The sequence below is a fragment of the Aquila chrysaetos genome, chromosome 9, assembly GCF_900496995.4.
Source record: "Aquila chrysaetos chrysaetos chromosome 9, bAquChr1.4, whole genome shotgun sequence".
NCBI lineage: Eukaryota > Metazoa > Chordata > Aves > Accipitriformes > Accipitridae > Aquila > Aquila chrysaetos.
In genome coordinates this window covers 19,918,085-19,933,490 of record NC_044012.1, presented here as the reverse complement: position 1 = coordinate 19,933,490, position 15,406 = coordinate 19,918,085, and the positions used below count along the sequence as shown (strand labels likewise).

Sequence of the window (15,406 nt, the reverse complement as noted above, 5' to 3'; positions counted from 1 at the left end):
GTGATTTGCCCTGCATGACTGCAGACATGTAGAGACTAAAGCCTGAGCACTCTGATTCCAGCCCCATTGGCTGTGCCCGTACAATCTCCTACTAGATAGATGGTGCTTCAGAATTAACTTAAGCACTTGTCTTATCAGGTCAGAGATGAGTGAAATAGTTGAGTAAGTTCCAAGATAGGGCAAACCTGTGTCAACTTAAATGGGGAAAACTGAAAAATGTATCTGTGTTACTTAAACTGTAGAAACATGCTGGAAAAATTAAGGTCCATTAGAACGATCCATCTAGTAATATGAAAGAGTTGCACACAATTCCCTTTTGATCCCTAAAGCATCAAGATATGGTCAGCTAAGAATTGTAATAGTTCTGCTTCTCTAGTTTCTCGTATTTAATAAGAAATGCTGTATTTTTGAACTGTTTCTATGATTAATCCCAGGTTGGATAAAAGATACTTGTAGAAAGCATCCTCCTAAATCAAGCAGCTTGATTTAGGAGGATGCTTTCTGCAAGTATCTTTTATCCAACCTGGGATTATTGTAAGGCTAATAACAAGCAAGGCATTAAAAGGGTAGTGACCATGTGTTTGTGGCATATATTCAAGAATGTTCCTATTTAGAAAGTATGAGGTGAGTTTAACTCCTATTATACAACAATGTAGCTATATAATAATACAGCTGTTACCTATGGAAAAAGTAAAACATAGAGGCAGACTTCTTGATATCTCATCTAAAAACCTATTATCTTTAATTAAATGTAAATAAACAGGTAGGTCTCATTCAACTTTTGCTTTGAGTGTCAATGAAAGCTACTTGTATTTCTGCTAATAAAGCATAATTTGCCAGAGGATCCACGGGTATAAGTGAATCCTGGGCAGGAATGCCTGATTCCATTCTAAACTTATCAGCTTGGGCAGTGATAAGTATAGCCAGGAAAAGCTTCACAGGTTCCTGATGAGAACATTTGTCCAGGATCTTGGGAGGGTTTTGGCAATCTGTGCTATCGCAGTTACACTGCTATCACTGTCATAGCTGGATGTTGTAAAGAAAGTCCTTTGGATTATGATATGTAGATGTCTACTCAGAAAAACTGAATCTGAACTTGCATTCTTTGTTGCCCATTTAACTTTTTATTCTTCTTGCCCAAATATTTTTCTAGATTTGCAAAGAAGCCTGCTTCCTTGTGTGTTTGCTTTCCAAGAAGCAGCTAGCAATGTGTCTTACTGTTTGGAACACTTGCCAGAACTGTCATTTCAAATGCAAGATTCCCAGGATTTTCAGGAGGATCTCCATTCCAAGAGTTCTGCTCCCTTAATCAGGGTAAGGGATCATACAATAGGAAGAGAAAAATACTTCTGTAACCAGTCAAAACAGCTGTGTAACTGGGCAGCTAAGCAAGGAAGTCTTCTTAGACAGCTGCTGTTTCTGAGCTGTAATTCTAGCAGGTTTTGTTTCCTTTTCCTTTTTTCTTTTTTGTTTTTCTTTGTGACCTCTGAAGAGAAGTCATAGAAGCTTTCTGATAGGTGCCCTTTTTGAGGGTTGCTGGGAAGTAGTTCATGAATGTTTACCTACTAGAAGCTACATTTCTGTTCAGGTGGCACCATAAAGTATAAAAGATCTAGTGCTAGACTGCAATTTAGGTTAAGATGTGCTGACATGTGAAGAGATGGAGGAGAGAAGCAGTGGCCAAAGTATTAGGTAGACTAAACCTTCTTGGTTTGAAGGATATAGCTCTGTAACATTCTTTGAAAAACAGTCATTTTTTGGAGAAGGGCAAATTTGAAAAGAACTTTGCATTCATCATGTTCATCCAAGTTAGTATACATCAGTGATGCTATAGAAAATCCAGTTAGCTCAATTATGCCACAATTATTTCACATCAAGGAATACTTACTTCAGGAGCAGCTGAGGCTGTTTTTAGCCTGTCTGTGTTAAGGCAGGTTGAGTGGTAAATCCCTGACTGGCTCCTTTAGATTATACTTGGTCACTTCCTTTATACTGGCCACAAAGAAGAAAATGTGAAGTGAGAGATACTGCAAGATTCCCCACTCAGGAAGCTCTGAGGTCAAAACACCTGAATTTTCAGCCTTTTGATATTACAGCAGAATAATGCAACGTGGCCAACGTCCATTCCTGAATTGAGGTTGCCTTCACTAGCTGCAGGATTGTCCCACTTCCCAATGCTATAAAGACATATGCAAGTCAGACAAAGTGGCATAAACTGATCTCTCTTAAATCCCTAAGCCAGGGAACCAGAGGAGGTACAGCACCAACTAGTATCAGCCTCTGTTGTCTGTCAACTTCTTTAAATTATGTCCAAAGCTACTGAGAATGTCTTAAGTAAAACTTCTGAAAGTGATTCTTGTTTCCTAAGTACAGAGATATTTGTCCAATTCTGCTAACAAAATAAACTCTCATAATTTAGAACTCTGAGTCAAAGAGAAAGGAAAAATCAGGGGTAGTGAGACAACTAGAATTAGTATTTTGCTTGCAGATTGTTGTTATTGAGAAAAGAATGAAAGTAGATGAGAAATACGTGCAAAAAGGAGAAGAAAATGTTATGGGGGAAGACTGAGAATAAACGTTAACAGATGGAGCTGACAAAGTAGAACAGGGACCTATTATATTATGCTCAGCAAAGTATACAAGAGAGGCTAATAAATTGTTTAAGTTTTCTGATATTCTAGTCAGAGCTTTAGCAATATTTAGTTAGTACAGCACCAAGAATCAAAGAACATGCGCTAGAGATAAGAAATTAACCTTTTTTAATCAGGGATTTGTGCAAAGGAATCTGATTTATGCTAAGACTGCTTTCCACGTGAGGGAGTATAAACTACATTTGCAATAACTTTGAGACTGTACATCACTGTAAATATGGGTCCCAAGAGTCTTTCTGCCTGTCTGCAAGAGGAGCAGGAATGTGAAGGGATTTCAGACTGAAGCTGCATTCAGAGATTCTGGTTTCTCTCTTTGTGAGATTTCTTCTCATTCTCTCCTTCCCTGTGCTCTCTGCTGGGAAGATTCCCATAGTCACCCAATAACTCTGGCACCAATTCTTGCCTTACTTCCACACTGTGTTCAGCTAAAAGGAAATAGTTCATCTCCGTTGAACTCAGCAAACAGTGATTCATTTGCTAGTACCACTATCTTCTGTTTTGTCTTTGTGCAGCACTTGGGTCCTCTTTAATTTGGTGTCAGATCGCGGAAAGCCAACAGGAAGCCTAGCTGTTTAGTAGTCATACATGAACCCTACTAAAGACAAATTATCGAGGAGGCAAGGGGGCAGCTGCTCAGTGGGACTCCGTGAATGAAGGATCCAGTCGTAGTTCTAATAATAGGTAATGTTGGAACCAATAAGTTCATCTCTGTGTCTTAGTGTTCCCATCTATAAAATAAGGATTATTATGAACCTTTGCTTTGTCTCCACTCTGAGCCATTCAGAATATACTCTTTATGGAAGTGGTGAGTATTTGAGTATAAACAGGGAATCAAACCAATGGAAAAAGAAATGCCAAGGGTCATGATCTGAAAATTACTCTGTATCTTCTTTACTCCAAAACATTTAATCCATAGCCAGAAAACAGGAGGTAAGAGGTTTAGGTATAGAATTCTCCTAGACTTTTTTGTCAGACTGGTTCTTTCTAAGGACTTTCTAAGGAGCCTTTTGTATTCTTCATCCCTAGACAGATTTACATGATTGTATTTTGGAAATTTAGAAGGTTTTGTACAAACAGATCAAGTTAAAGGTCTTGGAGTAGGCCTCGTTTTTCCAACCCCAAATCAATTATAATTTTATGTTTCAATCCAGATATGATTACACAGCTCTATAGGCTCATTCTTTCTCTTTTTATTAAAGGCAAAAGCTATTTGCCAAAATTTGATGTGATCAATAGAAGGGTGTCATTCCTTTAAACGATTTTCAGATGTGTTGTATCAGATTTGTTCAGATTGCAAAAATGTCATCAACTTGTCAGCAAATTAGTATGTTAACTAACAAATACATTTGTTAGTTAACATATTAAGTAATTCTAAAAACTTAAGTACTTCTAATAACTTCCAAGTAGTTCTAAAAGTTAGTAGTCACTTTTATGGGATCAAACCCAAATGGCGTGCATAGAGTAAGTATCACAAATTGGCTAAGATATAAATAGATGTAGTCCTGGTCTCCTGAGCTCTATTCCCTATTCTGGTAGTCAGACTATTTTTTTTATGATTTAGAACTTAATGCAAATTGTAGATTGAAGTTGCTAAAAGAACTGTCAGTGTATACAGTGTGCAATTTATAGAAATTAAATTATATAGTCAATTTAGAAGGCAATTTGAAGCATGATAATTGTGCTCAATTAGAAGGGTCTCCTACATGCATCTCTTGTGTTACATATTTGGGCAACCATAGTTCAGTTGTCATTGCTGCCAGTTTCCATCAGAGCATAAAATATGGTTGGTTCTTTTTTCTGTGGAAGGTTAGCTATCTGCATTAAGCAGGTGTGGATAGAGTTCTTCTTGCACAGTTTGCCAGGCTCCAGGTATTTTTACTTCAGGTGCAGCACTGCTTAAATTGAGCTGTATTGTTTCCATGGCAGTTTGTGTCCACAAGGTGTATATCCACAGCTGTGTGAGGCAGACCTTGTGGTACAAACCCTGCAGACCTGAGCCGGCTCCACGCAGACTGAACACCAGTGTCTCCTCACTGTAATTCTGGGGCTAGGGGCGCAGTGCAGAGATAGCAGTGTCTCTCCACATGAAGTCAGCGAAATGCAACAGGGTTAGCCTGGCTCAGACCCAGCTCTGCCATACATACAGCTGCTGTCTGAGCTGCTTGGGTGCGTCTGGGTGCTTTGTAAAGAGCTCTGAGTAAGGCATCACTGCAATGCAGGATAGCCTGGCTCCGGGAGAGTGCTCTTGTACAGCCAAGAACATAGGAGAGTGGTGCTGAGCCATCCGATGTGCAGTGCTACATGTGCACTTACATACCTCTCCCCCACCCTAGAGCACTGGGCACGCTTCAGAGGCGTGCCAGGGGCTCTGCAGCAGCCAGGCAGCTTGGGTTCAGCTGGACGTACTCACTCCAGCTCTGTTGGATACTGCATTGTCTTTTGCCAACACCTTTGTTGCCTGGGTTTTTCTGTTTCTCAAGATATTTCAGCTCCCTCTTGTGTTGGAGAATGGAGCTGTGTAATGGACTTCAAGCTAGATTTTGGGAATCACTTACAGAAGGATAATTTACCAGTGGCACCCTGGCTGGCATATAATTAATTATTATTTGTACTGAATGAAATGGTATTTCTTTTTGAATCACGATAATCCTGAAATTATATGTGGCCACTAGGACTAAACTCTTCATTCACTGAGAATGTTTTTCTCAACTCACTGAAGTCTTCACCCAGCTTAATTCTCCCACTAACTCAATAATTCTGACCTCGCCTGCTATTTGTGCCACACTTCAACACACTGAGGTCTGCACAGCACTCTGAAAAAAGAGATTTTCAAAATCTACTTTTAAACCCATTATTTTGAGATCTGCAGATAGGAAACGCTTGAATTTCAGCCCTCTGCAGCTCTAATGAATACTGAACTCCTGAAAAAAGTTTATTGTTTGAGGATACATGGCAAAGCAGTTAGAGCACATGTGCTCCCAACTGCCCCAGCCCTTAGTCAGCAAGTTAAATGTTGCTTCAGTCAGCATTCTCAATGGGCCATGCACTGCCCTAGACAGGAAGGTGGTGAAAGAAGAGACCCAGCCTCTCCAAAGCAGCTGTTGACCTTTCATGAAGCTTTACTGATTTCAGAAGAGCCACATGGAAAGACACAAAGTTGCCAGAAGAAAATCAACCATAGGAATAGGCTCATGCACCACAAATTGAGGACATTTCAACAAATGAATGCTTACTTTGTGGTTTGACATTTGTTGTAATGCTGGGTCCTTTACACAGTGAGGTTAAGTTTGTAACCTTTTCATGGATTAATGCTTAGATGTGATAGTTTAGGATGAGCAAAACACTCTGCCTATAGGAAGCAACACATAAAACACTAGTGGTGGTACCATGTCAGTAGTGTGTTGTAGAGAACATTTGACAGGAAACAGGTGAATACAAATAAATGGGTGTTTAGTTGTGTGTGACACCATTATTGGCTTTGTCTTGAGCAATATAAGCAGGTGGAGATGTTCCACAGAGAAAGGCTCTGCTTCTGCTTGCCAGGATTTCAAATGCAAGGTAATCTGGGGATCTGCTGCAGCACTGACCTCAGCTGTGGTAATTATTGCTCAGAGCTTGGTACCACTACCAAACTACATAGGACTCTGTACGTAAAGGTAGCAGTTAGAATTCCTCCTACAAGTTAGCACAAAGCAAGCCAGTTGCATGCAGCATAATGTGCAGCTCCTGACATTTGCAATATCTCATATATCCCCCTCCCCCGCAAATTTAAGTTGGCAAAGTGGTCATTATTCCAGTTTTCTGGACTTGCTACACAAGGGCGTGTTGCGGTTTAGGAATCATTTCCATAAAGCTGTCCAAAGCCTAAGAACATGTGTACACACTTACGTGGATTGACTTCCACTGTACTTGCATTTGATTTCTTTTCTCTTTGTGTAAGTAAATGGTCAACAAATGTGAAGATGTGAACGTATGTGAAAAGTAAATGTCAAAGCTGCACATGTAAATATTTGTGGAATAGCTTTTTTTATTTTATGCACATAAATACTTGTACCAGAAATTTCTGTGCACTGAGTGAAAAAGAGAAAGATTGAGTTACTTAATTGAGTCCAAAAAAGTCAACACAATCAAAAAGTAAATAAACAATGTGTTCAAAAAGTAAATATACAATGTGTAGGGATGCAAATATGTTAGTCTCAGACTATGGATGTGTAAACAATGCACCCAAACTTCCTAAATGTGCCTGTGCAGTTAATATAGAATTGATATCTCAAGCAGCTTGCTTGCCATAAATTTCCCACATAAAGTATTTAATAATGTACCTAATTCTAAGCCCACTGAAATCAGAGGAGGAGCTTGGTTACATTCTGGGGATTTTCTAGGGGTGAAGGTACAGAACCTAGCTAGAATTATTGATAGTCTTTGATTGTGTGATTTCTATGAATGTAAACAGATGACTGCTACCCAACTTCAAACCTGTCAGAAACACCTGACAACTTTCTTTACAATTAAGATGCAAAAGATGAGTAAGTCTAGATGTCTAGAGATGTTCTTAATTTTTCATTGTGTACAAACTCTCTAATTAGTTTACAGGGTATGGACGTTGCATGAAGAAACCTCCTAAAGAAGCTTCAGATGTATTCAGTGGAGGTTTGTTGTCCAGGAGAGTGGTATCATTGAGAACTGCTGATCACGTTTAGCATGAGCTTAGAGTCTTTTCTTACCAGATATGATTAGCAGAATATAGGGCTATCCACTCTCATTAGTTCTTGTTGTCTGATTCAGTTTTTATAAGCATTTATAGGCAGAACTGCTTATGCTTAATTGAAGTGGTGTTTTCTCTCTTTTGGGAGAGGTTGCTTCAGAGTTGTTTTATGGGGATAGGTTCCTGCATCTTCCTTTGAAGCACATAGTGTTGATCACTCCATTTGACACGATACTGTACTATGTGGACCTTTTGGTCTGTGGTGGTATTTCTGGTGAAGACTTGTACCCCAAAGCACAAGCCTATCGGTCTATAAAAGTAACCTTTGCTGTGTAGGGTGAGGGTTTTTTCAGAATAGTCTTGGTTCACACGCTCCTCATAAATTTATGTTCATAAATATGATAGACGTAGACTGCCGTGACTGAACGTTGTCTTTATTTCTTGTTCTTAGGTAGCTTTTTGCAATTACTCACAGCTGGGCAGACTTGTGAATTCTGTGAGTTATCTTTACTGAATCTGGCACAAAAATTTCCTGTAAAAATGTGTTTTATTTCTTACACAGAAAGAATGGATTACAGCCCTGAGAAAAAGTACTATCAGAGGAAAATAGCTGTAGCTCAATAAATTTGTTGACAATTTCACTGTTTTGTTTAAAAAATTGCCAGGATTCGTTCCTATAACAGCTCATGATTTTTTACAGGCACAGTACCTCATGAGAAGAATAGTGCTTTTGTTCCTCCAAACTGGTATTTCTTAACTGTCAGCAAATGAAAGCAAGATGGTAACAAACTTTTCCCAGACACAAGAATGGAGAGAACAAATATAAAGTATACCTGTATTCAGATAAAGTATTTAAATAGGAGTGATATGGAGTAGATAGGGGAACTTTTTTTGTAGTGATGCATTTGTGTTCTTCCAAAAGAATGTTTATAATGAATTATATTAATATATGTTGAAAGGATAGAAGGTCCTTTGCATTTTGTGTGTTTAATTCCAAACTGCTGAAGAGGGAAGTAACTGAAGTAATGTGTGTCTCCAAAGAAATGTGGAATTTACATTTTATTCCTAACTGCATTTCTCTTATGACTATTACTAGCAGAAGGGCACCAGTTGTTATCAGATTTTGGAGTGCTTGTTTGCTAAGTTTGCAGTGTACAAATACTTTATCATTGATTTTAACCATCTCTAATGAAGTATTGTAGAGGTCCTATTTCCTCCTGTTGTAAGCAACTGTCCCATTGATGTCAGTGGCACCTTGACCTGAATTAAGCCTGAACGACTGAAACCAGACTTAGTGAAATGAAACACTCTAGAAAGCCTAAGTGTAGAACCACTTCAACCTGAATTATTGCCCAACTCTTAAGGCTTGAAAATAAAAGCCAAATAATGTTTGTCAAAGTCTGCCTGTCACTGCCTTGGCATGGAAATTGCAATTTGAACTGATTTCTTCCAAGTCTGAGGTTTAGAGGTTTCTCCCTGCTTTCCCTCCCTGCCAGATACTGGACAGCTGAAAGATTTGGCCTAGATTCTTAGCAAGTTTTCCCTTCTCTCACTCGATGTAAGTGGTGAGAATCAGCATATTTCTGTTGAACTTAGAGGTGCCTTTCTTGAAGTATTAGATGAACTATCACATCACAGTACTCCCACCTCTTCCTACAGTTTATTCCTGTGCTGGTGGAGATAGAGACAGTCAGCTCTGGCAGCTGCATGGTTTTAGGAAATAACCTACTCTAAATGCATGGTCAGGCCAGCTTTGTGTGACGGAATCATGTCCCCAAAAGAAGAAGTGTCTGTTTCTCTTAAGGGTAACCACACCAGCTTTCTGCTTGTGGCCTGTTTTGGAAGTACCTCTTTTCAGTCACTCTCCAACTGCAAAACAGATGTTTGGTGTTTCTGGTCTCCCTGCTTCCAGTTCAGCATGCCCACCAGAAGGCAAAAGTTTGCATATGTTATTGATGTAAATATACAACCTAGAGAACCAAGTTCAAGCTGTACCACTTCCCATGTAGGCTTGAGGCTGAAGGCTTAAGTGCTTGGGCACATTTCGCATCCTTAACAAGTTTCCCATAAGCCGCAGTGCATCCCAGTAACACAGAGCACCAAGTTCTTGTTATGCTAGCTACTGTGGTTGAAAACATGGCCCCAAATACTCCAAATTGTAATGGAACTTATTTTCACCTCCACTGACAAAATCTCTCCCTTTCTATCCTATTTTTACAGTGGGCACCAGTGCTATTGCTGTTTTCAATTCCTGTTTTAATAATGCTAATTATCATACTTTGTTGTGTTAGTGCAGAGGCTGGGCTTCCATAGGTATCCCACTGAATTTTGAGTGGCATAGTTTGATGTCCCTCTGGTATAAAAGTAGCTGCTCTACTTTCTTGTTTCTCTATATAACTGATCAAAACTCAAAATCTGAAATCTGTCATATTAAATCTATTGCCCCCAAAGGAATTGTTTCTGTTATTGCTAATATCTTGTACCACTGGATAGCAGTACCATCTTAAGAAAGTAAATATGATCACAGAATTTGGAAACCAGTGTCTTCATCATGCTGTTACTTAAAAACTCTTATTCATCCACAGTAGTACTGAGGAAGGATCAATTAGCTATCCAGTCAATAATTTGGGATTTCTGGCTGTAAGGAATAGACTGACCTGGCACAAACCATTCCATCAGGAACTGTAGTTCTCCTCTGGCAAATATTTGTTGATTAAGAAGTGACTAATGGCTATCTACCAGGAAGAATCAGGTGTGATTCCTACACAAACACTTGGGTCAAGTTCAGCAGTTGTTCAAGCAGTAGTGCAATATGCTATGAGGACACCCAGTGTTCTCCAGTATTCTTAAAGGAATATTCAGCCTTTACTTGAGGGGGTTTGCAGAGGGAACGTAGCCAGTCAAGACCCTTACTTGAACTATTATTTAACATACTCCATCCAGAAATGGTGCGTCATTTTGTAAACCCACTATACTGATACAAATTTACTACTACATCATCACTTCTATTTCCTGACCCTGTTGCACATAATAAGAAACTTTATGATCAGAATATTCAGCTCTCCCTGTTGTAAAATGACCATGGGAATGAGTTAGATTATTTGATATAAGAAACACTGTTTTCTGAATTGGGCTGTCTTTGTTAAGTTGGATCTGAATACACTAAAACATTGCACAAGTTTAGGTCCACACCTGAGCTGTACAGCTGGACTTGATGAGCTAATCCAAATACTGGATAAGTGAACATAATGCCCCTTGTGATTCCCTGTTTTTACAGCTGGGGAAGCAGATGTTACAGATTGTGTTACTTGAGTGGTTATTCTAATTTTTGCAATATAATCTAGTTGCTAATAAGTACAGGGCCTAGGGACTTAATTATGGCCCCAAAATTTAGGGATCAAAGCATGATGAAAGGTCAAATTCCCTTTTTATTCTTACCTTCTGAGAACTGCACCTTGAATCTTTTACATGGTGAGGGAAGATCCCTAATGTTTCAAGTTTCAGTGTACAGACAGAATCACAAATTGAGCTATTCCCCCGATCACTGGAACTAAATCAAAACATTGTGAATAGATTCTACCACAACCTCACCCACTACAAAGTCAAAATCATACCCCAAGCATGATGTGATAACAGAAAACGTGTAGAACCACTTTAAATCACAAAGGAGCAAAGCAAGAATATAGGGATTGCATTTTGCTTTACAAAGGCTTAAGCACAAGAAAATTATAAAGAAAACCTCTTTTCAAATGCTGTTCAGATGGAAGTTCTGTAATAATGCAGTTCTTTGTTTGAAGATACTGAATGTATAACTTCTTACAGTTCACTTCAAAGTGAAGGTTCTTTAACTGACTACATGTGTGTATAGCCTTTTGCTATAAATGATCTATCTTCACATTTGAGTTACGAACACATCACATACTGTCTTTGTAAGGGCAGTAGATTTTCTAGGTGTCATTATTTGCCATTGTAGTGAGTTCCTTTGAACTCAACCCCCCTTATTGTTTTCAAAGCACTGAGTTTAGTTTACCCAAACCTGTGCCAACAGTTTGTGTAGCACTACTGATCTTTCACTGTGCTGTCTTCAGAGGAGAAATAGCAGCCACAAATGTTTCAGAGCTATGAACACAGACCTCGAGATCCCTGCTGTAGCCAGGCATGGTGTAACACACACTAGGTTATTTATAGTAACAGTGGTGTCCCTTTGTTTCTACAGGCCTGGACTTGCTGCTCAGCAGGTGTGTGTCCTGATATCTTTCTATTCCCAACACAGAAATATGAATTGGTTATTCAGATTAATTCAACAGCTGATTCAATTACCCTGATGCCCATCCTCCTTTCTTTATCCTAATCAAATCCCATTTTCCCCTGGAGGTCCATAATGCAATTATTTATACACAGATTGATATCTTTATTTTATAGTTCAGTTGTTAGTTTATATACCTTTTTGGTTTTGATTCCAAGTGTTTGATTTGAGTGTGCCTTTGCCTGTCTTGGCCCATACTGCAGAATGCTCTTTTGCTTAGGAATTAGAAAAGCCCATCTTTCTACAATGTGGCAGCAGCCCTCCTGCTCGGTGCTTGGTCTCACTTCATTGAACTATTGAAGCAGCTGAGCAAACAGAGGTCTGCTCAGAGATATTTTGCAAGTAGAGAAACAGGCCAAGCCTGTTGAACAAATGATTATTTTAAAGCTTTAAAGTCAGCTCAGTTTGGCATGCAGTCATCTTTGTCAGAATATTTCTGTGTTTCCTTTCCCTGGCAAAGTTGATGCAAGCGGAAGTGGTACATCAGGGAAGACTTGTGTCTTTTGTCGGATTCCATTTTGCTCAGTGGCAAGTATTGCATTTATACAGGAGAAACCAAAGCTCACAGAGGCAAGAGTCTTAATCACACAGGAATACAGATCAACTTTATAACTGCATTTTAGCCTTAGTCTTCTGATGCTTATTCTAGAGGCTGGATGCTAAGCTGTTTTACCTTCTGGAGGAATCACAGTTAGACATAGAATTTTTAATAAATAGCAAAGTCAGGTCAACACTTACTCATAAAATTCAGCTGCAGGAGTGAGCTTGTACTTCGAGTATTTGGTACCATTGCCAAGTACTGATGCATTGAAGAGTTTGGGATCTGTACAGTTTGGGCTGTTCCAACTGTTGTCGCAGTTTGTCCAGGGGAGCTCGAATGTGAATGATGAAAATAGATAATACAGAGACCAAGCTATGATAACGTTGTAGTAGAAACCCACGTAAAGAGCTATGAGTATCACTGCATAGCCTACACCTAAAGACAAAGGAAAACTAGATTATACATTGTGTTTTACATGCAAGAGTATATGCAAACACTGTTGTTAAACTCAGCCATACATGGTTGCAAATTCATTTTAGATCTTTAGACCAATAAAAGGAACTTTTGACGTTTACATACACACATGCAGACACAGTGTCACTGACCTTAAAAAAAATTACATCAATGATTTTAGTAAATGACTCGCTTTTAGCAAATCCAGTTGTTTGCCAAAAAAAGAAATTAAGCAGTGCAATGTCAAAATTTGCTCTTGTACAACTCCATTGCTGATTTGCTTCCAATGCAGAAGATTGCAAGCCCATGTTAGGAGTGAAACTCACTTCATCTTCATAATGTCAGTCTTGGCAACTTTTCTTGGAAAAGTAAAGCTCGAGACTTAAGTGAAGTTTCCCTATGTCTCACGTTCCCACCCTGAGCTAGTTTGGAACAGACAGTGATCCCTGTCCTGTTTCTTTCCCATTGTTAATCTCCAGATTGGCTTCTGTCAGCGTGTAATTAGGTCCAAAACATGCATGAAACAGTCTGTGCTGTTCCACTGAGGGGCTCCAAGTGGTTCTTGGGCATGCCAGTAAATCTTGGTAAATATCAAGCTTCGGGCTAAACTGTGTGTAGACCTTCAAACCATTTAATTATCTCCCCAGGATTACAGAATCCCCACTGTAAGCATTCTCTTTTGACTTTGAACATTTGTTTTATATTTTTGCATACTGTGAAGTGTGCTTGGAGGGTCCCTTTAGCAAGAAAGCCCCAGAGAATGCATGTTGTCCTCATGAAAATGGACATTTTCCAGTGGTTTGGGAGGAAGCTTTGGTACTATTGTCAGAGCAGAACAAAAGTTTGTTGGCAGAATTGTTCTGGAAGCTTGCTTTACATTGGCTTATATCATTCTTCCTTTACTCTGTGTGCAGCATTGTTCTCCGAGTCCTACCCCAAAGTTGTATTTATTAGATATAACAGGTAGAGACTACAGCTGTTTTAGGACTATCATCACTGTACTGTCACAGCACCTAAGTGTAAACCTTTACTTCTAATTTTCTTCAGTTTAGTTTTTTGGAGATCCTAGCAGTTGGAGATTGTTAGGCTTTCATATTTCTTGATAAAGCAAGGAAGTAGCACACGCTTTGAGTATTAATCCTTGGTTTAAAATTTGCATAAGGAACAGATGTTGACCCTGAAGGAGTTGGCAGTTCAAAGACTGCTGCATATACCAAAGTTAGTCTTCGCTCTTCCGGAGGCTTTTATTACATAGACCAGTTTGCTCACCCTTAACATTGGGGAAAAGGTTGTGAAAGTAAATATGAAACTGTATCTTCAGATCCTTGGTGCTTAAATGAATCCAGTATATTAACACTCAAACTCTAGTGATACATTATGATCAATAGAATGGAGCGGAGGGGGAAGTCACCCAAGGGGATAATTCTTAAATATTAATGTGAATGTTAAAATACTAAGTACGAATAATATATGTTGCACTGAAATTGGATGATTTCTGTTTTAAAAAAGTTTTTCTGAAATTCCTCAAATTCAGGACAATGATAGATACTTAATATCAAGAATAAAAAATACTGGATCAAATGTATCTTAAATGTCACTCCTCTGAAATCATAAGAATGTTCAGGAATAAATTTGCTCTCCTGTTTCTAGGTCTAGCTTTTCTTAAAACTAATGCTGCACCACCCACAGTCTAAAACAGACCCTGGAAAATGCAGAGATGAAAACAGACTGTGCTGCAAAGGTTACAGGGTGTGTTTTTAATTGCATGCGTTATAAGAGCATCTCATTAGAAGTAGAGTCCTTAGAGTTCATAGCAATAATATTCATAGCTAAAATTAGTACTACAGTGCTGCTCATTTAGATTAGCTGTTATAAATTTGTGTAGACTGTGTACTTTGCATTTGAGTGAGAGATTTGAGTTATCCCAGAAACAACTCAAAAGCATTAGCAGTAAAATGTGGTTTTGTGTTACCAGAAGATTTGGTCAAAGCTTTTAAAATACTGATTTTATACTAGTGCTGAGGTGCAAATTGAACTCAATGCTTATTACTTTTGGAGAATCAAATAACTTATGCTATTCTATATCCTAGTAATAAGAACACTTAAAAATCAACAGTAATGTATGTTTAGTCCACCTTGAAAATGTCAGCTTAAAAACACAGCTGGAATGTCAACAAGACTGTACATGAAATAAGTTCTATTTTCCTTTCTCATCATCTTTTCAATCCTGAAGTCAACAGACAGAGTACCTCTGAGCGCAGTGGTATTTGGCTCAAACTCTTTGAGATCCTTAAGGTCTAATTTTTGCAGTTAGGTTTTCAAAATCCTTGTTGCCATCCAAAGGTATTAACTGATACCAGCAGGAATTTCGCTTGAGCAAGGGTCGCCAGGTTTCCGGGTGATAGGATGAATTTTGCCTCCCGTGAACGGATTATAGAAGGGCTAGGTAAATCTTATATGAATTTATTTTAAAATTTTGAGGCACATATTTTATTAGCTTGCTTATTCATTTTTTACTATATCTCTAATTTTGCTGTGAGTTTTGGGTTTGACTGATAAGAAAAAAACTTGCAGTTCTCCTATTGGGCAGCACTAGACTCCTTGAAGGGGAAAGCTGTATTTTGAGAAAGAAGACTAACATTTACTCAGTGTAACCTATATCCAAGCACCGGATCTGCCGAGTTTGGATTGCTATTGTTAAGCTCCTCAGCTTTTGTCAGTCACAGGATGAATATAATGTGAATTTTAAG

General features: G+C 38.7%; 1 protein-coding gene across 1 annotated transcript in view; it reads right to left on the bottom strand.

The window, feature by feature from the left end:
* The window catches only part of SLC6A2 (solute carrier family 6 member 2), a 79,188-nt gene that overhangs the window by 40,082 nt on the left and 23,700 nt on the right, over positions 1-15,406 (bottom strand). The window contains 1 exon segment of the mRNA XM_030026573.2: positions 12,401-12,638. Within this exon segment, the coding sequence (XP_029882433.2) occupies positions 12,401-12,638 (238 nt within the window).